This window comes from Tiliqua scincoides, chromosome 2 (genome assembly GCF_035046505.1).
Source record: "Tiliqua scincoides isolate rTilSci1 chromosome 2, rTilSci1.hap2, whole genome shotgun sequence".
In the NCBI taxonomy this organism is placed as follows: domain Eukaryota; kingdom Metazoa; phylum Chordata; class Lepidosauria; order Squamata; family Scincidae; genus Tiliqua; species Tiliqua scincoides.
This window is the reverse complement of record NC_089822.1, coordinates 235,918,482-235,944,443: the sequence shown is the minus strand read 5'-3', so window position 1 is coordinate 235,944,443 and position 25,962 is coordinate 235,918,482. Positions and strand designations below refer to the sequence as shown.

General features: G+C 41.4%; 1 protein-coding gene across 1 annotated transcript in view; it reads right to left on the bottom strand.

Annotated features, from left to right (window-relative positions):
• Positions 1-696: 696 nt before the first annotated feature.
• Positions 697-25,962, bottom strand: part of RYBP (RING1 and YY1 binding protein) — an 80,442-nt gene continuing 55,176 nt past the window's right edge. The window contains exons 3-5 of the mRNA XM_066616810.1: positions 7,257-7,433; positions 6,693-6,791; positions 697-1,318 (exon numbers count right to left, since the gene is read on the bottom strand). Of these exons, the coding sequence (XP_066472907.1) occupies positions 1,066-1,318; positions 6,693-6,791; positions 7,257-7,433 (529 nt within the window). The 3' untranslated portion in view covers positions 697-1,065. The remainder of the gene's footprint in view (positions 1,319-6,692; positions 6,792-7,256; positions 7,434-25,962) is intronic.

Below are 25,962 nucleotides of genomic sequence, written 5' to 3'. Positions count from 1 at the left end.
AGATCTGGAAAATGGCTAGAATTAATTTATAGAACACCGTATTTGCGTGAGACTGGTTATGCAAAACTAGGCAATGTTAATGTGCAGCTATCATGTACATTAATACTAGGCATTCTGAAACCAGTGTAGCTCATGGTTTTTAAAATATGTACACTGTCATAGGACAAGGCTGAAGATTTATTATTTTCTACTGAGAATGCATGTGACCTGGAGCACCTTTTGGATTTCAAAAAAGAAAACAGAAAATAAGAAAATAGACATCTATCTTTGTCCAGTACTCTTCAGCCAAAGCACAAAAAGGAAGCCAGGTCCTGTTTCGGTTTGAACCTCCAGAAACGCTCCATTAATCTAAGAGTGGTTCTGGTTCAGTTTCAGCACTTTCCAAAGGGCAATCACTGACCCAGATCTTAAATTGTTTCGCTTCACAGTGTTTCAAGCACCAGCGTTTCCATGTATTGGTTTCAAATAACCGTATATATATTTTATTTATTTATATATATATTTATATTTATATATTTATATATAATTTATATCAAAACTGATAGTACACAGTATAACTGGAAGAAGGAGAACTGAACTCAAAAGGATATGCTAAAGACACAAGAACGAGAGGATGGAGTTTGTGAATGCAATAAATAAAAAACCCTCCTATAGCCCTCCCATCCCACCCACCTCACATTCCCTCACCCTAAACAAAACAAAACAAAAAAAGAAAATATTTGCAATGTTCATGGAAAAATTGTGCACAGCAGATTTATAAAAAAGTAGAGTCAGGAGCACATCCAATTATAAATGATTGTTAGGAAAATCATATAAAACAATGGAATACATAAGTGTCAAAAAGTAATTGTCAGGGTGCGAAATTCCTTGGTGGCCAGATGCCCACAGCCAGTCCAATGATCCTGGTGTCATCAGTTAAGGGGGCGATGTCCAAAAAACATGTTGATGCATAAGAGGAGGAAGTGGAACTGGCAGCTTTTTCAGGACTACAGCCTAGTGGACAGGTGGAATATCTGAATTTCATACCCTGATTTCATAAGTTTCCCACAATTCCATGTGCAATTTTCAGAAAGATTCATCGTTGACTGCGGACATGTCGCCCTTTGGCGTAGATGAGCGGGATGAGCCCTTGTCTGTGCTCTCGGAGCCTGAGCTGCTCTGATTCTGTTGTTCTGATCCCGCACTGGAGGTCACTGTGGATGAAGATGTGGAGGAAGAGCGAGTCTTTTCTTTAAAGTCTGTGATAATTACTGTGACATTCCCCACTGTGACTGCCAGCTGCTGTGCAGTACTTCTGTCCACATTTTTCAGTCTGGGTCTATAAAAATAAAATAATAATCATCTAACAGAGAATCCGTCTGTTAAAACATTTTTCTCATCTCAGCTAGTTCTAATGGATGCAGAGGTGTCAGCCCACTGCTGAATGGTTGCGTATTAAGCAAAACAAATGCAGTTCTCCAATATTTGACCTTTTGTTCCCTTAAAAAGCTTAGCCTAAAAGGCTGCAACAGTAGCAATATGCTTAACTCCCCCTCCCCCCATGCGTACATGTGGATGGGGAATAAATTTTTGGAGCTCTACAAAGGTAAAAAGTTATCCTCTATTTCACTTAACCAGAAAGCACAGAAATTTGACAGAACTACATAGGTATCAAGAAAGCCTCAGTGCTCCATCCTGGATACAAGGATTCTATGCTTGGAATCCTTCAACCAGTCAAAAGCCCCAAAGCTGTGACTTTGCAATACAAAACCACAAAAAAGCATCTGCAAGTGGCACTATCTTTTGCATAAGGGATCTCTGCTGCTGCAAACACAATAGGCAACAGAACAACTTAGCATCTCTGCCCAACTGCTGGGAATTTATACAAAGCAGCAACCCAAACATAGAAAATTGCTCAAGCAATTCCTTCTGAATATGGCTGTAGAATGCAAACCCACAAAATGTGCACCTTCATTACACATATCATTATTCAAGAGGAGACCAATAAAAGGACAAGACACTATAATTTATAGTCCAAAATTGTCTTAACAATTTGTATCATGTGACTAATAAAAAAGCTAGTAAAGCAGTGGACAGCATTCACATGAAATTGTAAAAAAATTCTCTCTCTCTCTCTCTCTCTCACACACACACACACACACACACACACACACACACACACACACACACACCTGTAAACACAAATGGAATAGTAGGATTTATTTCAAGGCAGACCTATGTCTGCCACTAATGAAGATGCTATAGCCAGAGCTACTGGTAGATGCTGAAATCAGTTTTGTTCACTAGCTAGCTAGGAAGCTCAGCCTGCTCATTGCTGTCACCCCCAAAGAATCAGACAGGCACAATAATGACTTAAAAAAAAATAACACAAATGGTTGCTTTTTAGCAGGCATTCATTCTGGGGGAGATTAAGGGATTCAACTGTAAACTGAAACCATGACCAAACAGCTGGCTCAAGGTAAGAAGAGTTAACATCTGGCATCAGAAGCACCTATTAAACATAATTTGTAGGCGTGCCAAAATTAATCAGATGCAAACACTTGTTCCACTTTCGCAATTCTGCAGTACCAAAAACCTGCCTTAAAAAATGTAAAGTATCTGCCTTAAAGATATATTATTATTAACAGTATTTATATACCGCTTTTCAACTAAAAGTTCACAAAGCAGTTTACAGAGAAAAATCAAATAACTAAATGGCTCCCTGTCCCAAGGGCTCACAATCTAAAAAAATGCAAATGAATACCAGCAGACAGCCACTAGAACAGACAGTGCTGGGGTGAGGTGGGCCAGTTACTCCCCCCCTGCTAAAAAAAAGGAGCACCCACTTGAAAAAGTGCCTCTTACCCAATTAGCAGGGGTAATATAGGGTAGATCTTTCTAGTTCCTTCTCCAAGGGAGCATGGTTTCTGAACAACAGTCCAAAACCAACATATAAAAGGGCAGCAATATTTGAAAATAATGTATTCTGAAGATACGTAGAGTCTTGAAGGCACTGTCTAACCCTGCTAGCTATGGGTATATTTGTAACTGTACAGTTGCTCCTATCATAGCACAAATAAGGCACTTAGACAAAGAATCAAGAAGTGTCTTCTTTCTGTCACCCTTCACTAGAAGGCAGCAGGGAATCAAAGCTCATCCCTGCTGTCCTCTGGCACTGTTAACAGACAGTCAAGGTATCTATGCAGGGAGAAAGCAGAGTAGGGAATTCAGGTTTCTCCCAGCCCAGCCCATAGTCACTTATCAACAAACGTGTAGCAGCAGAGGGAGGCGGCCACATGTCTCCCTAATGATCTCTGTCCATCTTATTTTTTCACTGTATTTTTGTTTTCACCAACTATAGCCCACAGAGTTTCAGCCAGCTTATGGTGCTTCAGGAAAACAAGACAGTCACTACTTCCTCATTTTGATTTATGTACACACACACACGTACATACCCATTGGGGTCCTGACCTTTAGGTTGAAGAACACTGCTGTAATTAATGTAGTGAGAAAAGCTAAGGTGTTTCAGCTTATCCTTTTTTATGTCAGAGATATGAACTCTGTCTGTGTGTGTGTGTGTGTGTGTGTGTGTGTGTGTCTCCATTAGCCCAGTGTGCGCGCGTGTGTGCGTGTGTGTCTCCATTAGCCCAGTTCTTCCTTTGAGTACACCCCAGTGAGACTGACACGCTCCAGTTGGCTGTGGCTGGAGAGCTCTCTTCTAACCTTTTCTTTGCTCTGCTCTTTGGCCTCATTGCCACTTCGCATCTTGCTTTTACATGCTAGTGGAAATTGCCACAATGGCTAGACTTTCTTCCTTGCTCTCTCAGGTTATGGTCACTCTTGTAGGGGAAAGCAGTCCCTGCCAGAGAAACCTAGTAAGTAAAACAAACTTGTTTTTCTCCTAGCAGTACTTGTGAACTCTTGTCAAAATGACAACAGGCAAACAGGTATTAATGTAATATCCCAACCAAAGTATTTGCACAATCTGAGCTTGCAGTTGATAAACTGAGTTTTCCTATGTCTAGTTTGCTGTGTGGGTTACCAGTGCAGTTCCCTTTAATGGAAACTACAGTGCTGACAATTGTATACTAATAGGATGAAAATATTTTTAGTGCTGTGCAGTACTGGATGTTCCTTCTGCTTATAATCCTTTAAAAACTGAGTAACTCATCAAGCACCATAGAGTTTTGTTCAGCTTTAAGGGAGTACAGTTGTGTGCTACATTTTTTGTTTCTCAGGGTCTTTAGCAACCTTTCTAGTTTTGGACTGTGGCTCTTACTACCTGATGACAAATACTCTTTTTATACCCTAAAATGCTTAAGGCGTAATAAACATGCAGGTTATTTCTCTCCCCCCCCCCAAACCCCCACTATCCTCTCCATGAATTGTGAGCACTGGAAAACAACCTAGAAATTTTACAGCCTTTATTTGAGTTATTCAAGCGCAGCCTTGATAGTCTGTCAAATTGTTATAGTTGTGGTGAAAGGGATTTCCTCAGCCTGCTGTTTCATCATGGTGCATATGTGTGTGTGTACATAAATCAAAATGAGGAAGTAGTGACTGTCTTGTTTTCCTGAAGCACCATAAGCTGGCTGAAACTCTGTGGGCTATAGTTGGTGAAAACAAAAATGAATAGCCAAGGCTTCTGTGTAGCTCTTGCTTTGGGTAAACAAAACCCAAAGGATGTGTTGATATGCTTGTATCTTTATAGGGCATAAGGGAGTGAGATAAAAGGAGTGAATCTGAAGATTAGGATTGGACAGTGAAAAAATAAGATGGACAGAGATCATTAGGGAGACATGTGGCCGCCTCCCTCTGCTGCTACACGTTTGTTCATAAGTGACTATGGGCTGGGCTGGGCTGGGAGAAACCTGAATTCCCTACTCTGCTTTCTCCCTGCATAGTTACCTTGACTGTCTGTTAACAGTGCCAGAGGACAGCAGGGATGAGCTTTGATTCCCTACTGCCTTCTAGTGAAGGGTGACAGAAAGAAGACACTTCTTATGATTCTTTGTCTAAGTGCCTTGTGGGGTCACAATGGGGTCACAAAGCCTCATTTGGGGGGTCATGGGCAATCTTTCTAAGCCTGTGGAAGAGAGCCTGTGCTTGGATCTAATCCAATAATAGTACTGTACTGTCTGATCAAAACTGAGTTCTTGATATAATCCTGCACTGTCTTGCCCTGCAGCTCCTAAGGCTCAGGTTACTACATCATAGGGTTGTTGTGAAGACCCAAGAGATGGGGGAAATGAGGTGGGGTGGACTGATTGGGTTCCAAGAAGAGGTGGGATTGGCGGTGGCCCCCCATCTCATTATTTGTTTATTTATTTGGGTTGTAACATGAAAAAGGTTGAAGACCACTCAACCACAGCATAAAAAACTGAGGAATTAGGAGTGGTGGTACCTCCCACATGCTCAGTTAGATCCGGCTACCTCATGCTAAAAGGAGAAGAATGTTCAACTCTCTGTTTCTAATATTTGCTGAGATCCCCATGCATGCATAGCGGCAATCAGACCAAGTTGGAGCTTGTGCTGTGGGGATGGCTCTTGCAGAGTTGGAAAGAATAGTTCAATCTCCCTTAGCAGACTCTAGGCCCTGATAAACACATATGATCTCATCACTGTACAGTTAGGTTTACATTAATAATTCATAATTTGGACTCTGGACTAACTATCCAGTGGACATTAGAAGATTGTCAGCCCAATCCTATGAGGTCTTAGTGCTATGGGGCTCATAGTTTTCCACATGTGCTAAGTGTTTTTAGCAATCATAAAATGCAGACTGGCAGTGCATAGAGTTGCAAGCTGCCAGAGTGCAGGTGCGAAGGCCAGAATCTTCCCATGCTGTCCAGAGGATTGCTCCAGACACGCTTTCTGCTGAGGCAACTAGGAAGGAAGAATTGAAGCAGGTGGAATGAGATGATGATGGAGGTGGGGGAGGGGAACAAATTTGGTCTAGGAAGGAGGCAGGTTTGGCAGCAGCTGCTGAATCCTAGCTTCCTTCCCAGACCCAATCCCAGTGTGGGTCCATGCAGACCTGCATTAGCAATCTTGCTAGTGCAAGTCCAAACAGACACCTCTGTGTTGCAGGGGCTTACCAATGGGTAAGGGAACAAATGATCCCTTACCCAGAGGAGACTTCCGACCCCTCTTTCCCTGCAGGATGCAGTGGTAACCATTTTAGTGCTGCTGCATCGGTGGGTGAAAGAATAGGAATGGGCTGTCAGTGTAGGTGAACAGTGAGTTCAGACCATTCCTAATTAGTTTGTCAGTGCTATATTAAATCTTTAAGACCAGTATTCCCAGAGACAATTTCTTTGCAACTATTAACATGAAGTTGGTTCTCTTACCTTATGGTTCATACCAGATCAAGAAGATTATTTTCCTACTGCCCCCCTCAAAAGAAAACTTTTCCATAAAATTTCTGACTCAGTCCCTTAAGTCCTTATACCAGACTGTAACCAAGACATAAGTATGTCAAACTGAAATAAACGCATATTCTTTGTCTCAAATTTTAGACTGCATTTTGAGGAAGGGGCCTTTCCTCTAATACACTGTATGTTATGATACCTACAGATGGCTCTCTCTCTCTCTCTCTCTCTCTCTCTCACACACACACACACACACACACAGAGAGAGAGAGAGAGAGAGAGAGAGAGAGAAATATACATTATGCTTGTAATTAGTCAAATCTTAAATTTTAATAAAGTTACCTTGAGGTATGATTTGAATCACTGGTCTTTGTTGTTGTATTCCCAGACTGTATGCTATTTGCTTCACTCGGGGGATCTTTTACAATATCTGACTTTGGCCTGAAAGACAGACAAGGAAAGTACATACTAAAGGACACTTTAAGATACACACACACCAGAAGCATCCTGTATTACATTCAGCCCTCACACCCATCACAGGCCAGCTGATTAAAAACATGTTCCCTAGCCTAAAAGTTCAAAAATGCATGAATTGCTTCATCCTCTTCTTGGTTGCTGTGGGGAAAATTAGAACAGCAGAAAAAACAAAGCAAAATTGGGGCAGCAACACAGAAAAGGGAGAGTCACAAAAATCAAGAGATGATGGGGACATGAGAAAGGAGAGAGGGTCTGGCAATCACAGAGGAGTCACAGGAAACCTGTGTCTAGAAGTTTGAGATATCTAGCACTGGTTGAATTTTCAAGGCCGAGAGAACAAGGGTGCCCAAGGTTAGATTATTCACAAATGGATGCACATTTGTTTACATTTAAGAATGACATATTCAGCCAAGAGGCCCAGAAACATACTTAGTCTTCTTGTTAGTACTCTTCTTTATAACACTCGGACTAATTTCTTTTTCTTTGTCTGGTTTTTTCTCTTCTTGCTTTTCCACCTTCTCTTTCTTTTCCTTTTTCGGGGGTGGTGGGGTAGCATATTGCTGTGCAACTTGCTGTGCAACAAGCTGAGAATTTATCCTAGGTTTCCTATGAAATGAGAAGGGAAAAAAAGAGATTCTAATTATCAGTGATTTTATTAAAATGTGAATAAAGTACTATAAATCTGTAATAAAACAGATTTCAGAACTGAACCTAAGAGAGTTTTGTGTATGACGCACATAAGCAGTTCTAAAACTTGAACTGGGCACCTTATATTTTTGAGGAAATTAACCCTCACATTTTCTGAAAATAACTCGCATGATTCTAGCCGATATGGTTAGGTTACTGAAAGAATGCCATTTTAAACATCTGAACATCAAGATCTCATGCAGAAGCCAAAGCTGACCAAGAAACCATACTGCCTATCTATACTTTCAAGTGTTATACTAACTGACAGCTTTCAGGCTACTTGCATTGTTTCAATAAGTGGACACTGGTGAATTGTTAAAACACAGAAAACACTGTTAGTTACATCTCATTCAACTATAATTATTCAGAATACAGTCTTCTTTCCTGAAGCTGCAAGCCTGAAATTCCCAACAGAGGTTGTCAATCAGAGCAAATCTAAAACAAATGGCATACAGTGTCATTAGCAGTCATGTCTCTGCCAGCCTCCAACCGGCATTGTTTCTCAACACTACCTCCTGCAAACTCCCACAGTCATTACAACATACAGATTCCCACACAAGCCTGCATGAGCAATTAAAAAAAAAATCCTGATGAAATTGAAAAGTATTTTCAGTAAGTTCTGCAAAATAAAAGATGTACTTTGATCATGGTGGCAAGATGTACTAACTGATAGCTGCTATGTTGCAATTCATCCATTAGTTCAGCTTAGAACCAAGCTCAAGGTACATTTGGAAATTACGTTGTGGTTTCTATTAACAGCTAACATCAGGAACAAAAAATATTACAGATTATATTTTGTACTTTAATGTACTTTAATGAAATTGATCTAGTAAGTGATACAAATCCTTTAAGAAAGCAAAGACAGCAGGACATTACACATTTTCTATACAGCAGTGGTTCCCAACCTTTAGGATCCCATAGACTACTGATGCAAAAATTGGAATCGTCATGGACCACATACACCCCCCCCCCACAAACAAAAATGCAATTTAATTTGGTTGGTGGCATACCTGGGAGGGTCCATGGGTACAAGTGACCCTGAGGGCCACCCTCCGCCTCCCCCCGAGAGGTGTTCCAAGGCCGTTTGGAGCCTTCCCAGCCCTCAGAAGGCCTTCTAAGGCCTTCAGAGGGCTTTTTAAACATCACTGCTGGTTTTCGACTGAAAACCGGCAGCAATATTTAAAGACCTTTAGAAGGTCTTCTGAGAACTGGGAAGACCAAGTGTGACCTCCACAGCACTCAGAAAGCCTCTGGGGAGGCAGCGGGTGTGGCGGGGTGGCACCCCCAGGGGCCACTGAGGTCAGGACTGCCACTGAATTTGGTAGTCTGTGGGGGAGTGTTTGCTAGGCAAGACACTTCAAGTCCTGTCTGTGGCCAGTCCATTCTCTGCCCTCTCTTGTGATTCCCAGGGAAGTGTTTCCCAACATTTCAGTGCTGGTTGTGGGTACACTGGCTGTGGCTATTTCTGGAGGTCCGTGGGGGAGCATGTAGAGTCTGCAGGGGAACACTTGCTCACCAAGACACTGGAAGTGATCAAAGGCAATCTTTTTTCTAAGACCTCATGGACCACATTTCAGGGAATCACTGCTCTAGAGCTTTAACCTAAAACAAGTAACTGAGAAACAACAAAGCCTCAAACATCTTTGTTATCATTAGTCCTTTCCAGAGCACTTGGGAAACAAATATTCGTATAGCACATTCTGAGCATGCAAAGTATTTAGCATATATTATGTGATTTATTCCATATAACCACCCTATAAAGCAGTGGTTCTCAAACTCTCAGGGAGTTTGAAGACTGCAGTAAGTCCTTGCGGGGAAGGTAGCGGGGGCGGGGGGGGGAAGGCAGCAACGTGATCCCCAGCACTGTGTCGCTAAGGGGTCTGCAGGGACTGGCATTTATTTACCAGACCCTGCAGCAGCCTCCCAGGGGTGTGGGGGAGCCCTGCACAACCCTCTGGGCTTCCCAGCTTTCAGAAAGTGAAAGCAGAGCAATCACGCCCCGCCTCCGCAAAACCAGAAGTAGAGTGCGATAGCCTCGCTTTTACTTTTTGAAGGCTGGGGAGCCCTGCGGAGGGTCGCGCAGGGCTCTCGACACCCCCAGGAGGCTGTTGCAGGGACTGGCAAGTAAAAGCCAGTCCCTGCAGCCCCCTTAGCTATGTGATCCTGGGGATTGCATGGCAGCCTCCCCCCTGCCCCTGCCCCTTAAGGGGAAAGAGTATAAGGACCTCCGGCTGCGGCGTCATGACGCCCTAGTTTGAGAAGCCCTGCTATAAAGTATTATCCACAAAATACACCTGAGGAGACGAGGCCAAAAACCGGCTAGCCTAAGGCAATTTAGCAAGCACAACATCCCCAAAAACTGAACTGGTAAATGTACCAATTTGCAGTTCAGTCTCTTCTCAACTACATGAACCAGCAATCACGGTAATAGAGGTGAGGTGACTAGCTTTCATTCAATATATATTTCCACTGGCAACTTATCCCCAAATATTATCAATAATTCAGCACACTCACACTTATCTCTTTGATCATTGTTCCCTTCAAATAATTTCTGCTTGAACACTGAACCTAAATTATTTTCATGTGTTCTCTAAAACTCTACCAGAAGCAAACTACAGTTTCCTTCTCGAGTCTTCCTACTATCCCCTTTCTAATCTAAAACCAAAATCGTAAACATACTTCCCAGCCTGGGAAATATTATAATGTAGTGCAGTTTTAAAATGCTCCTTTAAAAAACTTAAATGGGGCCTACTTCCAACTCAACATTGTTAGGACTGTACTGAGAGTTGAGCCATGCATGGGCTCTCTTAGTCAAAAGGCTGATAGAGCCAACCACAATTAAAACATTATTACTGCCACAGATTTGATGGGTTCAGAGAAAGTTCCACTTGCCACTGCATTAGGAACCATATTAATAGCCTATCAATGAGAATGCTCTTTTTTTATTTGAAGTCCATGTCACAATACATAAGAAATTTCATTTAGTCTGAGCAATCACAAACACCTGACATATTTTGCAAAATGGTTAGACCACTAGACTGAGCTTTCACAGCCTTATGCACAACACATATACAATACATGAAAAATCACGAGATTAAACACAGAAGTGATGACTTTTTGCACAAATGGTGTTGATTCCTTTCAAATTATTGTAACCAGACAGGCAAAGTTTTTTATTATTAGTGGTGATGGTGGTGGTTGGTAAAATGTATAGATGTGAATAGAAAAATAGTAGAGATCAAAGATTCAGATTTCCTACTTCACTTCCTGCCAATGGCTCCAAACATTTTCCCTACTTTTCTTTTTTAATAAATAAAATACAAACTTTCATACCACTTTTCTCTGATGAGATCAAAGCAGTTCACTTATTAAAATTCAGTGCATTAACAAATGGGCATAATATATACAATTTCAAGCAATGATCCAGCAGCACAAAGTATCCATCAGCACTAAAGGTTTTCCTAAAGATTCAGGCTAGCTATATAGCATTCAGCTATGCATAGCCCCAATTGGGGGGGGGGGGTGTTCCAGAGAACTAGCAATGCTACTGTTTAGTCCCTGATGCTACTGGATGCCTGCTGAACATCTCATGGTCTGGAGTCCTTCAGGTACCCAGATCCTAAGCCAATTAAAAACTTTAATGATACAAACCAGCACTTTGAATTGAATCCAGAAGCAAATAGGTAGCCAGAGTAACATGCTCCCAATGGACCTTCCCAGTACACAATATTAGGTGACATCTAAACCAGCACTCGCACAAACTCCCACTCAAGATCTTTTTAGAATCTTGCTGGTGTAATCTAGATTGCAGTACTTTCGCTACCATTTGAATTAGCTAAAAGAGTATTAAATTTTTTAATACTGCAAAACTACTAGGTTCTGCTGAAATCTACAGAATGCCCAGCAAAATATTTACTTTATTTTTGGTCAGTGAAGTAACAACAAAGAAATAAGCCTAAGGAAGCTAACAAGATACAACAGCAAAATCAGAAATATGCTAATTAAAATGAAGAGGTATTTACAGTTATCTGGCTATTTAACCTATTGTTTTTCTCTGTCTTTTGGGGGGGGGGGGGGTTTGATGGACCAAACATGTATGCTTGAATTTGCACGAGTCAGTTACTTTGCAAGATACAGGTCGACTCTGAAATTATATCAGGCAGAAGGTTCCACTCTCAGAAAACAGAGCAAGCCATAAATATCCAATTTTAAACTAAAGAATGTTAAAAACATAAGCAAAATGTAGCCTATATCTAAGCTGCAAAGTCTGAGTTCAAAGTAGATGTTTTCCTGCAGTGACAGTCAAACACTGATACTATGCCACCTGATCGCCAACACGCTACAACTACAGTTAACAGAAAATTAGTGCACGCACACATCCCCAGGACACCACATTGTACAGGAAACTCCCAGAGCACCATTCCTCCCTGCCCTTTCCACACAGTATAGTAGATTCACAGAACTCCAAATTTCCAATTACATACTCTGTATGGACATACCTTTAATCTCCTTGCTCTTTCAATTGCTTTCAATTACAACTACATTTCAAATTTTGTCCATATGCTCTCCTCTTTGATTTAATACAACCTTCCGTGAGGTTCATCAGTGTTCTTATTTTTCCTTATTTAGGTTTCACATGTATTTGTGAGCGTTATATTCAGGGATGAGAAAACTCGGTGTGGTCTGACTTGAGTTGAGTTAGCCACGACTCAACTCGAAAAAGAGTCATAAAGGGGGCACTTTGCAAGTCACACTTTAGTGACTTTAAACGACTCAAGTTAAGTGGGCCCCCCCCTTTAAAAAGCCCACTGTGGAATAATGGGGCTGCCGCCGGAGAGTGTGTGTGTCAGAGTTCTCTTTACTCACTCCCCTGCTGTCCCCAACAATCTGTAAACAGGGCAGGAGAGATGGGAGGAACAGCAAGAGATGGATGGAATAGAAGCAGCAAGAGGGAGGAGGAGGGTCACAAGCAGCAGCTGAGAAGCTTACCAGAATGACCCGTTCCTTTGCAGCCCTAACTCAGAAGTAGTCCCACTGTAGCCGGTCATTCAATGAGTCTCCCTCCCCCCACAGGCCATGCTGGCTCCTCCTCCTGCCCTCCCTCAGCCAATGGAAATAGGAGAATGCCCATCCTTTGTCCAATGATCACCCATTCTTTCCTTCCTATCAGAGATGGGAAAAGAGAGCCCAGTCCCACCTCCCCCTCTTGCTCACATTAACCCTGCCCTACCTCCCTGCTGCTTGTTGATCAGAATGCTCGCCCCACAAGGTTTTCCACACCGTGAAAACAGTAATCAAGCACCACCAGACACAGGCAGACTTGAGCCATGTGTGGGGACGCATGCCGATTCAGGAGGGCCTTGACTTGAGTCTTTTTCAGTGTCTTCCAAGCGTGCAACTCATGAGTCACCAAGTCACCCAAAATCGCACATTTTTGCAACTCGAGTTTGAGTTACTGACTTGAGTTCCCAAAACTGGTTATATTGTTAGTTATTCACATTTCTCACTAGCCAAAATAAATTTACAGGTTATGCTTTGACATTCATCCATTTTTAACTTTCATCCATGCTCTGGTCCCTAATCAGATGAAAATGCAAAGTTTTGCTGCAACTGGTTTCCTATCCTAAACGATCCATCTTATACCCTAAGCAAACTTTCAGATTACAGAAAAATATATGATAAAGTGTGCATTTATTGATCCTTGGAACACTGGGTTTCTCTGGACACATGGGATAACATTGCCTTTCCACTAGCAAACAAGAGCCACTGCCTATTCTACCCATTTGCTTTATAAGTTCACTGTGCAAGTATAGAGTGTCAATTTCTACAGCTTGGGAAATCCTTGCTCACAATCTCAGGATTATCATTTACAATCATCTGACAAATAATGTATCTATGTAAATCAAAATGCATATGCAAACATGTTTAGGAATAGACAGGATCTTTTTTTAAAATCCACATTTCTTTATTTTACATAAAAACAAGGAACAAATACAACACAAACAAAGTCAATAGACAACAAAAGTAACAAAACTATAATCTAAAAAATAACATAAATGCAAAACTTAATAAAAATTTAAAAGGACTTCCACTTATCTCTACTATAGACATAAATATTTACTATTATGTTATTTAATACAAAATAATCAAAGCTTTCTATTAAAGCCATCTCTTCTTCTCAGTCTCCGAATCCACAGGTGTATAATTCATTATTATCTAAGCCCTGCAAAAAGACCACAAATGGCTTCTACTCAGTCAAAAATAAATCTGTTGTCTTTTGCCGAGGTTCTCAAACTCCTTGGGAGTAAAAAAACCCCCTTGGCCCCCAGTAGCGGCACAATCCAGGGGATTGCGTTGCTGCCTTCACCCCTTCCCAGACTTACCCTAGGAGACTTACTCCCAAGAAGCATAAGAACCATTGACTACAAATGTGTGTGCAGAAGGAGCTAAGGTAGCACACAATCTCCAGGACTGCACTGCTGCAGGGGACGGGAGGGTTTTTTTGTTTTTTTTTAAACCTGCCAGCCTTCAGTGCCAGCATCCAGGGAGGGGGGTGTCCAGGAAGCCCTCTGCAGACCTCCCAGCATCTCCAAATGTCTAGAAATAGAAAAAAAAAAAAAATCAGGAATCTGATTTTGTAATGAAAACTGGAGGTGCCCTTTTTTCTATTTTTAGACAATTGGAAGCACAGGGAGCCCTGCAGAGGGCTCCCCAGCATGCTGACGCTGGAAGCTGGTAAGTAAAATAAAACCCTCCTGTCTCCGGCAGCAGTGAGATCCTGAGTGTCACAACACCCCAGTTTATGAAAGCCTTGGTCTATTGTCTTTTTAAAATTAAAGACGTCAATTTAGCCATCTCTGCTAGCTCTGACTTCTTCACCAGCCATCTTCTACTGTAAGTATACTGGAGCACTTCCACTTCTGCGCATACTGTAGTCTTGCAGCCACTGTCATGTACCAAAATAAAGAACCATGTCCTCTTTTCAATTGATTGTCCATCACACCAACAAAAAAGTAACAGGTTTCAGTTGTATTAGTCTGTAAATTTTTTTAAAATTTGAGAATGAATTTGTATCCAAAAATTTATTTTTTGCTAACTTTGCCCACCACATGTGACAGAACGATGTTTCTTGATGTTCACACTTCCAACAAACTCCTATAGTATTAAATATTCCAGCTAATTTCATGGGGGATAGATACCAACAGTACATCGTTTTATAAAAATTTAATGTTAGCATTTAAATTTCAAACCCTGTGTCCACAAACCTATAAACTGTTCCACTGTATACTATAACCAAAATTTTGAGCCCATTTCATCATACAGTCTTTCACTTGTTCTTCCTCTGTCTCAAATTTCAACAAGAGTTTATATATTTTAGCAATAACTTGTTGATCAATTAAACACAATTCCCTTTCAAATTCTGATTTAGTATATTCAATATCAAAGATTCTTTTATCCATTTTAAACCTTTCCAGATAGGTAAATCGGAACTAGATAATCCTTAAGATCCTAAATAAATCTGCTTTATCAAACAAATTTTTAAGTTTTCAGGGTTTTATGTTTTTTAGAATGCAATAAAATTCATCATCATCAGAACCTTTATTGGTGCATACACCCCCCCACACACACCCCTAGTACAATAATGAAACATTTAATGAGCCCCTAATACCCCGTGTCTTGATCTACTAGTCTTGTTATTTCAAAAAGGCAGTTACCCTTTCCACTAACCCAGGGTCAATAACCAACAAAATATATCTCAGTAACTCACACTCCAGATATATGTTCTTTTTTTGACTACACTGGATCTAAAAACTTCATATGGACATTTAAATAAAATGGGCAATACAAAATTATGTGGGCAAGCAACTCCACTCCGCCTAGTCCACCTGTCGCTGTAAGGAATCCCCTTGAATCTCCCATACATTGCTGCTGAAGGTATAACATTACATCAGGCAAGTTACATCTGGCAAGTGAGAAGGCCCTTCATTTCTGTGGGTATTCCAACAAATAGAGATACATAGCGGGCTGACCAGTTGTCAACGGGATCTGCAGGTTCAGTGGTGAGAAATTCTTGTTCTGCTAAATGCATTTAGCAGTCCCTGGAGTTGGATATCCAGAAGCCTATGCTTAATAACTCAGTACGCCTACAGTTAGGGCAGCAAACTGAAGGATTCAACTTTGATATTGATCGATTTGATTTTCCTAAAAAGAATAAGTGCCTACTGGAGGGTACAAATCCTTCGAGAGTTGCTAAACTGCTCTGGTTCCTGTTATAGTCTAAGCCAGAATTTTATCACTCTCAGTCATGCCTACATCTCTATCAAAAACTGACCCATCTTCAAGACACAAGGCAGCATAGGGCACACATCTCTGGAGGCCCAAGATTTTCCTCAAAAATATTGCTTGCATCAGTTCTACTACATAGTCCCGTGCACTTATCCATATGGAAATACCACATAGAATTTTACGTATAATTTTTGCATTGAACACCCTAAGGGCCACAGGCACATACATACTGAAGGCACATACCTTCGGTGAAAAAGAAAGAGGATGGCTTGCATCATTATTTTAGCAGCATTTAATACCATAATGCGGTAAGAATAAGAGAATTAAGAAAACAATGAGCCATGATCTTAGATTTTCCATAATTCAACTGAAGTTTGTTGACAGATAATCCACACATTTATTGACTAGTCTTTTGAGTCCTACGCGCATCCACGATAGCATACAATATATGATAGTATAACAGCGTCATCTGCATATAGCAGCAACAGAATGTTCTGGGATCCTAGTTTGGAGGAATGGCCCTCTACTCCTTCCAGGTATGAAGCTAAGGGTGCAATCCAGCCCTTCATCTGGGCTGGCGCAAGTCGCTTGCGCCGGCCCAGTAGGGTCACGTTTGTGCCTTCTCGGGATGAAGCCGGACCGGCGCCCAGGGAAGTGCCGGCCTGTGGAGCCTGACGGAAGTCTCTGCGCTGGCTTCCTCCGAGTACCTTGCGTCAGCATGGCTCCACCGATGCAAGGCTCTGAGGTAGGCAGGAGGGAGAGGAGGAGGTGGGAGGGAGGCATTCCTGGGTGGGGGGTGGACAGGAGTGGAAGGTGAGGCTGGGATCCGGCAGTTATGCCTGATCCCAACCCCTGTTCAAGAGGTGGCACAAGTCCGAGAAGACCCATAGGGGCCAGCGGCCCTTACCCAGAGGTAAGAAGAAAAGTTTCCCCTTGCCTCTGGCTGAGCCATTTATGGCCCCATTCCTGGGCTGTATCCAGCAAAAGCCTCTTGGCTTGCCTGTTCCAGCGCCGGATAGGATTGTGCCCTAAGTCATTTAAGAAAAGACTAAACAATGAGGGAGCCAGAAAACAGCCCTGCTTAACACCTCCATTCATGAGATTAGTTTGGTTAGATCACCTTCAGTCGTGAGTCTGACCCGACAGGATGTATTAGAATAAAGTTTCTTTATAAGGAACAGTAATCTCTCATAAGTCTGAAGCTGCAATTCAGTGCACCATATACTTAAGAACACCACCCATGAAAAGCAATAGGTCTAATTCTGCAGGTAGTTGCAACCCTATTTACTCAGTTGTACTTGCTCACGCTCGATCGACTTATAGGTGAGTATCTGCAGTGAGTCATGCAGCTTGTCCCATACCATCACTCTGTCTATGGCGTCGAAAGCAACTTTTAGGTCTAAGAAAGCCACATATAGTTTGGTCTTCTTCTTCTAAGTATATTTATTAACTAAGTGAGATTGAATAAGGCCATGATTCAGTGTAGACCTACCCAGACTAAATCCTATTTGCTCTGCACCCCAGAAAGGGATTGATCAATCAATATAAAATGTTATCAGTAAATGATATAAACCAGATTTTATATTTAAACAAGTTTGGTGAACTTTTTTGTTGTTGTTGAAAAATGATACAGGTGGAGCCTGTTTATGCACAGATCTGGCTCAACGTGGGTTCACTGGACCCATGTTGAGCCAGATGGCTCCACCTGAACTCTCTAAAGGGGACCAGCCATCCTAATGTCATTTAAGGGCATAAAAACATCACTTCTGGTTTTAGCTGAAAACTGGAAGCAGTGTTTTTTTGCGCTATGGGGCCATTCTGAAACCAGGAGAGGCTGTGGGCAGATGTACGCGGCCTCTGTGGGTTTCAGAAAGCCTTCCGGTTCCCTTCAGAGGGCTTAAGAGGCTGAAAATCATGGATTTCCTTATCCGTGATTTTCAGTATCCACAGGGAGGGGGTCCAAGAACAGATCCCCCACGGATAGCTATGCCCCACCTGTATATATTTTAACTCCACCATTAACAGTCCACCTATTGCCCACTGCGACATGCAGGTAATCTCCCTAATTCACCTGCAAAGCAAGTGAAGAGCTTGTCTCCTAACCAAACTGTTGTTTTCCTACCCTGCCAACTCCTCCTAACTTCTGTCCCCAACATCTTCCTATCTTTTAATCCTGGAGGACAGCAAAAATAAGCAAGTGAGCACATCCCCCCCTTTTCGAGACTGCCACTGCAACCAGCACCAGCAGCTGACAAGACACTCTCCCCTCTGCCCATGCTTACTCCTGCCCTCCTGCTTCCCATCATCTTCTGGGCAGCAAAAGCCACTGCCATGTTAAAAAAAAAAGAAAAAAAAAAACCAGAGAAAGGTGGTATATAAATACTGATGTATGTATGCATTCATGCATGCGTTTCACTTGAATGTGAATTGCATTCCCTCACCCCCAAATGTTCTGTTTCACATGGAACCATTTGATCATGGCACAATCAGGGAAACTTTCCCATTGGGTACAATCACAATGAGTTTGAAAGTACAATCATTTCCAATCACTAGAAAAGAAAAAAAAACAGACATGCTACTTCGTCTACAATGTTGGGGCAGTGACAATATTTTGTTTATATTTGACCTTCTGTGGCCAAAACAAATTAATTTTTCAGAAATATCAAAAGTATATTATCAGAATTTTATTGCTTTTTTAGCACCTGTACAGAAGTTTTAACACACTATCATCTTCACTGTATTCACCAATGACAGTATCTTGCTCTGAAAATAAAAATGAACTTCCATCTGAGAAAGAATGAAGTAATATGCTTCAATATTAAAGAACACTTAGCAAACACTTCTTTAAACATTGCTGATAAAGTTGGGATTTCTGTTCACAATATTGCCATTACTGTCTTTTAATAGCAAAACTATTTTTAAAACCTCAAACAAAAACAGAATTTGCAAAAATTAGCACACATCTGCTTAACCTGACCACATGTTTATCTCTGCATTAGAGTGAGATGAACACTAACCAGAATTCAGTGTCATTCAGGAACTCAAAACATTGCTTTGTGGAATCAAAATAACCTTCTCTTTATACTTTCAGATTAACAGAAAAGCACACCGCTCAGCACTTCCACAGTTAACGGAGTACAAGCTTGTAGCTTTCAACTTCCTCCTCATTTTAGTGGAAATTTGGCACAATTACAAGCAGTGGTAAATAGTGAGAATATGATTAACGTCAAGATAGATTATTTAGAGCCGGATTAATCATATCACCAACCTGAAAGCTCAGATGACAGAAGAATTAACAATGTTAAAATTGACACAGATTCAACACAAAACAATACTTGCCAATTTGACAAATGTAATTTTAAGTCTTAAAAAAGAGCAAATAAACTTCATTCAGTTTAACTGTCACAGACCAAATGAGAAGCTATTAACTGATACCTGAGCACTCTTCTCCAGCTGCTCCAACACTACCAGAAGAACAGAGATTGAAGAGAGAATTTAGTGCTGCTTTACACAAGACAAAATGTGTACTCCAAAGTAATTTTCTTGTGGAATATGGATAGTCAGGAAATGGGAAAAATATCTACATTCATTTACTGGGTAGCACAGTCCAGTGAGCAACAGCAGGAGGGATGGATGGAAAACTTTAGATGCAGAAGGCTATACAATGAACTTTCAATCCAGTGATAAGCTTCTCATGATCCAATTGATTGACCACTGGCCTAATTTTTAAAAGTTTTCTTTATTTAAAAGACAAATATTTTTTTCTAACTTTCCATCAGTGACATTAAAAAATTGGACCCCCCAATTAGGAAAAGAAATGTATTCATCTTCTTAACAGAATGCTGTAAAACCCTCTGAAGACAGCCTATAATTATTACATTAAGGCCCAAATCCTAACCAGCTTTCAAGCACTGGCATACCTGTGCCAGTGGGATGTGAAGTGCATCCCGCAGTTGGGTGGCACTCTTCGAAGTAAGGGAATGTTTGTTTCCTTACCTCTGAATTGCACTGCCTTTAAGTCAGTGCTGGAAAGTGGGTTAAAGATTGCGCCCCAAGACAGATCTCCCATAAAGTCAAATGAAGAAACTTAGACCTTACTGACTGGTATATTTAAAAAACTGGTCAGGTATTTTCACAAGAAAAGTCAAACTAATATTTGGCATACATCTAGATTACTTGAAGTGTCAAGCATGAAATATTTTACATTATTGCACAAAACTTGAGACATGAAGCCATCTTAATAATAGCTGTACACAAGCTATTATTCATTAGGAAACATGATCACATAGAAAGTTGCTTATACCCGTGATGGCGAACCTATGACACACATGTCAAAGGTGACAAGTCACAGTGTTCTGGGTGACACGACAGTGTTCACTAATAACCAACAACTATTCTCTCTGTTTGAGTTATCAAAAGAAACTGAACAAAAATACAATATGTGACCCCAAACCCAGGGCCTGCTTTAACCCAATTTCGCTGATTGCACCAAATCAGGCCCTGCCCCTAATGGGGCCCCATGCTAGGATCATGGCAGGAGATAATTAATGAGCTGCTGGCTGGCACTTTTAGCACGTTGCTTGCCTGCCCTGGATAGTATTAAACTCCAGGGCACAGACAAGAGTCTCTTTGGTTCTCCCCTCCCCTTCACTTTCACTCCCTCCACCATCTACAGTACATCCGCTTCAGCAGCTTATGGATCGTTTTAGCAAGGCCTGCCAAGACTTTGGACTGACAATCAGCCTGAAGAAAACACAGGTCATGGTTCAGGATGTGGACTCACCTCCCTGCATTGCAATCTCTGCGCATGAACTGGAGGTTGTCCATGACTTTGTGTACCTTGGCTCAACGATCTCTGACACTCTCTCTCTTGATACCAAGTTAAATAAATGCAAAACAGCTACCACGTTTTCCAGACTCACAAAGAGAGTCTGGTCCAACAAGAAGCTGACAGAACATACCAAGATCCAGGTACAGAGCTTGTGTCTTGAGTACACTTCTGTACTGCAGTGAGTCATGGACTCTTTGCACATGACAGGAGAGGAAGCTGAACGCTTTCCACGTGTGCTGCCTCCGATGCATCTTCGGTATCACCTGGCAGGACAAAGTTCCAAACAACACAGTCCTGGAACGAGCTGGAATCCCTAGCATGTATGCACTGCTGAAACAGAGACGCCTGCATTGGCTTGGTCATGTTGTGAGAATGGACGATGGTCAGATTCCAAAGGATCTCTTCTATGGAGAACTCGTGCAGGGAAAGCGCCCTGCAGGTAGACCACAGCTGTGATACAAGGGTATCTGCAAGAGGGATCTTAGGATTAGACCTCAACAGATGGGAAACCTTGGCTTCTGAGCATCCCGCTTGGAGGCAGGCTGTGCAGCATGGCCTTTCCCAGTTTGAAGAGACACTTGGCCAACAGACTGAGGCAAAGAGGCAAACAAGGAAGGCCCATAGCCAGGGAGACAGACCAGGGACAGACTGCACTTGCTTCCGGTGTGGAAGGGATTGTCACTCCCGAATCAGCCTTTCAGCCACACTAGATGCTGTTTCGGAACCACCATTGAGAGCGCAATACCATGGTCTTTCGAGACTGAAGGTTGCCAACAACAAACAAGGATCCCATGTTTCAATGCCTCTGATAAAGTTATGTCTCAATCAGTGCTGTATGTTCTGGGAGGGGGGCAGTGCCTGTACTATAGTTCTCATATGTATTATAAATAAGTAAAATTCATTCACTCATATAAGTTTTGTCTTTAATTTATTCATTAATGTAAATTTATTCAAATTTCAAATGTAAATTAATTCTTTTTCCCCCCAGCCCCCGACCCAGTGTCAGAGAGATGATGTGGCCCTCCTGTCAAAATGTTTGGACACCCCTGCTCTAGAACTACCATGTTGTCACAAGAGTGAAAGCAGTAGCACCTGGGATTTCATGGAGTCATTGGGATTTCATGGTCTTATGATCCATGAAGGAGGGAAGATTTGGATAATTTCAGAATCCTTGTTTTTGTAAGAAATGAACTCACAATTATATTATTTGTCCAGTCACTTATTTGAATAACTTATGTACTGCTGCATGACACAAAATACTCTTTTTAATAGGCCTGAAGTACTTAATTATGCATTGAACTGAGAGAGGTGAGAAAAAAGAAACCAAATGGCTCATGTGTCACCTATCTAAAAAAACAATCAACGCAAACAGAATTGCAAGACTACCCCTTACTGCATTACTGATGCCCTGTAGAAAGAAAGGAGGACATGCAATCCAAGATTCTATCCCTTTTATATATTTAGACAATGTTGACTGAGGTGAGCAACTACTCATGCTGGGAAAAGTTCACTTAATTTTGCTTTTCTCAGATATTTATCTAATGCAGGGGTGCCCAAACCCCGGCCCCGGGGCCACATGCGGCCCTTGAGGCCTCTCAATGCGGCCCTCAGGGAGCCCCCAGTCTCCAATGAGCCTCTGGCCCTCCAGAGATTTGTTGGAGCCCACACTGGCCGACACAACTGCTCTCAGCGTGAAGGCAACTGTTTGACCTCTTTGCATGAGCTGTGGGATTGAGGTCTTCCTCCAATGCTTGCTGTTTCATGTCTGTGATGCAGTAGTGGCAGCAAAGGAAAGGCCAACCTTGCTTTGTGCAAGGCCTTTTATAGGCCTTGAGCTATTGCAAGACCTTCATTCATTACATACATTACATTCATTCATATAAGTTCATCTTTAATATATTTATTTATGTAAACTTATGTAAATTAATTCTTTGTTTCCCGCAGCCCTTGACACAGTGTCGGAGAGATGATGTGGCCCTCCTGCCAAAAACTTTGGACACCCCTGTTCTAGACAGCAAAAATATCACCACGAAGAGGCACAAAAGACAGACTTTGTACTTTCTCTGTTAAAGACAAACTGGAAAAGAAAGATCTATGAGAAGTGCAAATAACTAGGCAAATTTCTGCCTGTATCTGCTGTATCCATAATATGTTTCAGCTACATGAGTATATTAAAGACAACAATATCACATGTTACTATTATCATTATCTATTGGATTTGTAATGGATCAGTGGTTTCACTCGTTTTGACCATGTCCGCAATGACGACATCTGGCAGCGGTACAGCGTCTCTCCAATCACTGACAAGTTGAGAGAAACCCGGCTTCAACAGTACAGCCACGTTCTGTGCACCCACAGCGATACGCTGGCGAAGAAGGGCCTTTAGTTGGAGGTCAATGGCAAACGACTGAAGGGCTGGCCTGACCGGCTGGTTTGACATGCTGCACAGCAACATGAAAATCACCCGCCTACATCCAGACCAATCCTACAATCGAGAGAAATGGTGACTCTGAACCAAAATAGTGCACCCCACCACCATATGGGACAAATGCTAAAGAAGAAGTAGTAATCCACCTTTCTCCCCGGAGGGCACCCAAGACGGCTAACAACATTTAAAAGTCATAAACTACATTAAAAAGTGATAAAACAATAGATAATAAAACAACCAGCAGCAATAAAACTAGCAGTAAAAACAATTGTTAAAAGCAGCCATCATGCCCTCCATCAGGCATCAAAGGCTTTCTGAAATAAAAAAAAGTCTTCAGGCCTCGCTGTAAGGTTAATAATGAAGCAGTTGTTCATAACTCTAAGAGGAGGGAATTTCCACAATACAGGCCCACCAAAGAGAAGGACCTATTTCTGGCCGCCATCCCCCTAACTTCTCTTGATAATGGCCCAACCAACAGGGCCCCCTCTGATGATCGAAGAGAATGGGCCAGACTATATGGAAGAAGGCGCTCTGGAGGATAAGCAACTGAACACCTTAGGAAAGCAGGGTATAGGATCAAACCCAGATGCTGACTTGACTTTCAAATAAGGGTAGGGCAATGCAGGACAGAGAGAGCTCCAAGTCAGAATATGCCATGTTCCATCAAGTTTGACAGTAAGAGCACAGAGTTGCACCAACTGAAACTTCTGACACAAGGAGGTGCAATCTCATTGCAGAAAAGATTGAACTAGGACTTAACTGAATGTCCCATTTCAATTTTGGGGTTCAACATACAGGTTGAGTCTCATTCACAAGGGTTCCGTTCCCAGAACTCACGTGGATTGCAAAAATTGCATTAAAGCAAATCCATTAAAAAATAATGACCCTTTGCTAGGTGATTTAAAAACAGCCTTTTTGACCTTTGCGATGTAAAACAGAGACATTTGGCAGACAATCCATCAATCAGTCTCTCAGCAGGCGCTTAGAAAGGCTTCACTCTGAGCCAGCGACTCCTCCCTTCACCCAGAGCAAAGAAATTATCTTTTTTCACATCCTCAGTGGGAAGGGAAGGGTCGCTGCCATGGAGTGAAGCTGAAGCCGCCTGGAGAGAGAATAATTGATGGATTGTCAGCTGGTTGTCCTCTCTAACAAGGCTATTATTAAAAGATTGTTTTCCTTTAATTCAGGGGTCTCCAAGCCCTGGCCCGGGGGCCAGATTAGGTCCATAGCAAGCCTCTTTCAGGCCCGCAGTCAGCCTCTTGTCCCCTGAAAGCCTCTGGCCCACTCAACTGAACATGACCAGAACTGTGCTCTGATTGTGTCTGGAGGGTGTTACTGAGGGCCAGAGAGGTTGAATGAATGAGCCTATTCATTCATTTATTCACTCATCTAAGTTCCATTTCTAATTTATTTATTTAAATTTTATATTTAAATTTTTTTCCAGCCCTCCACACCACGCCAGATATTTGATGCAGCCCTCTGGCCAAAAAGTTTGGAGACCCCTCCTTTAATTTAAGGGCCATTCTCATCAGGTTGAGATAGAAGAATCCATGGATAATTAGGTTATACCTGTAATCACTTGCATGACTGTCTCTATACAACAGTAAGAAAAGCAGATTTTTAAACTGCGTTTTTTATTATTGAGTAAAGATATGGGTACAGGAACGAGATATACATGGGTTGAAGGTAGTACAAAGGAAAAAAACATTGGGAATTCGCCGAACTGTAGTTATTAGCATTTTAAATCATCATCAAGAAAACCATTAATTACTACTTTCCTCCTTTCTATAATGTCAATACCAATTTAACAAAAATTTCAGTCTAATCTAGTCTATAATTATCATGTACATTAATATATTTACTTTCATATATTTTGATTTTACTTAAATGACTCATAATCGTTTGTCTATCCATCTGTAAAACGGATTCCATAATTTCTGTATTATTTCTATCTTACCATCCCTCAGTCTTTCAGTTAAGACATCCATTTCAATAATTTCGTATAATTTTTTAATCCACATATCTGTAATAGGAATTTCTGAGCTCTTCCACATCTGAGCATAGATTAATCTTGCTGCGATAATTGTATATAACAGAATGTGTCTTGTGTCATTATTACAGCTTTCAGGAAAAATATTCAATAGGAATATCTTTGGTTCAAAGGATATAACACATTTAAAAATGATTTGAATATTCATAAGTATTTTTCTCCAGAATTCTTTTGCCTTAGAGCAGAGCCACCACATGTGGTAAAAAGATCCTTTCGCCTCCTTACATTTCCAGCATTTATAGCATGCACCAGGATACATTTTTGCCAGCCTGTCTGGAGATAGGTACCATCTATAAAAGATTTTATAGATATTCTCTTTCATCGTTGTTGCTTTGATTATCTTCATATTTCTTTTCCAGATCTGTTCCCAATTGTTCATTGTTATATTATGTCCAATATTCTTTGCCCACAGGATCATCACCTCTTTTACCGACTCATCTTCCATTTTCATATTTAACAAATATTGGTACATCTTCTTAATATAGTGTTCCTCAAATGAGGAACAAATAAACTGCGATTTTAAAGGGATGCATTTTTCTCCTCCAGGGATCAGCACATTTCTTCTCATTTGCAGTGGCCATTCGTGTTGAGTCAGATTCATGTATAAAAAATCTGTGTATAACAAGGTTGGACCTGTATTGCTTTCTAGGCTGGAGGAGATTTTCTAACAAAACAAGCTTTTCCATCTTGGCTTATAATAGTCACCTGAGGTAGGCTGGCCAAGACAGTACAGGTATTTTGTACAGTATCCAAAAAGGGTTGGACAGTACACCAAAGGAGTGAGGAAAGGGAGGCCTCTTTGGAAGGGGTGATTCCTGCTTCTTTGAAGTGGCAGGAACAATGAGAAACACCA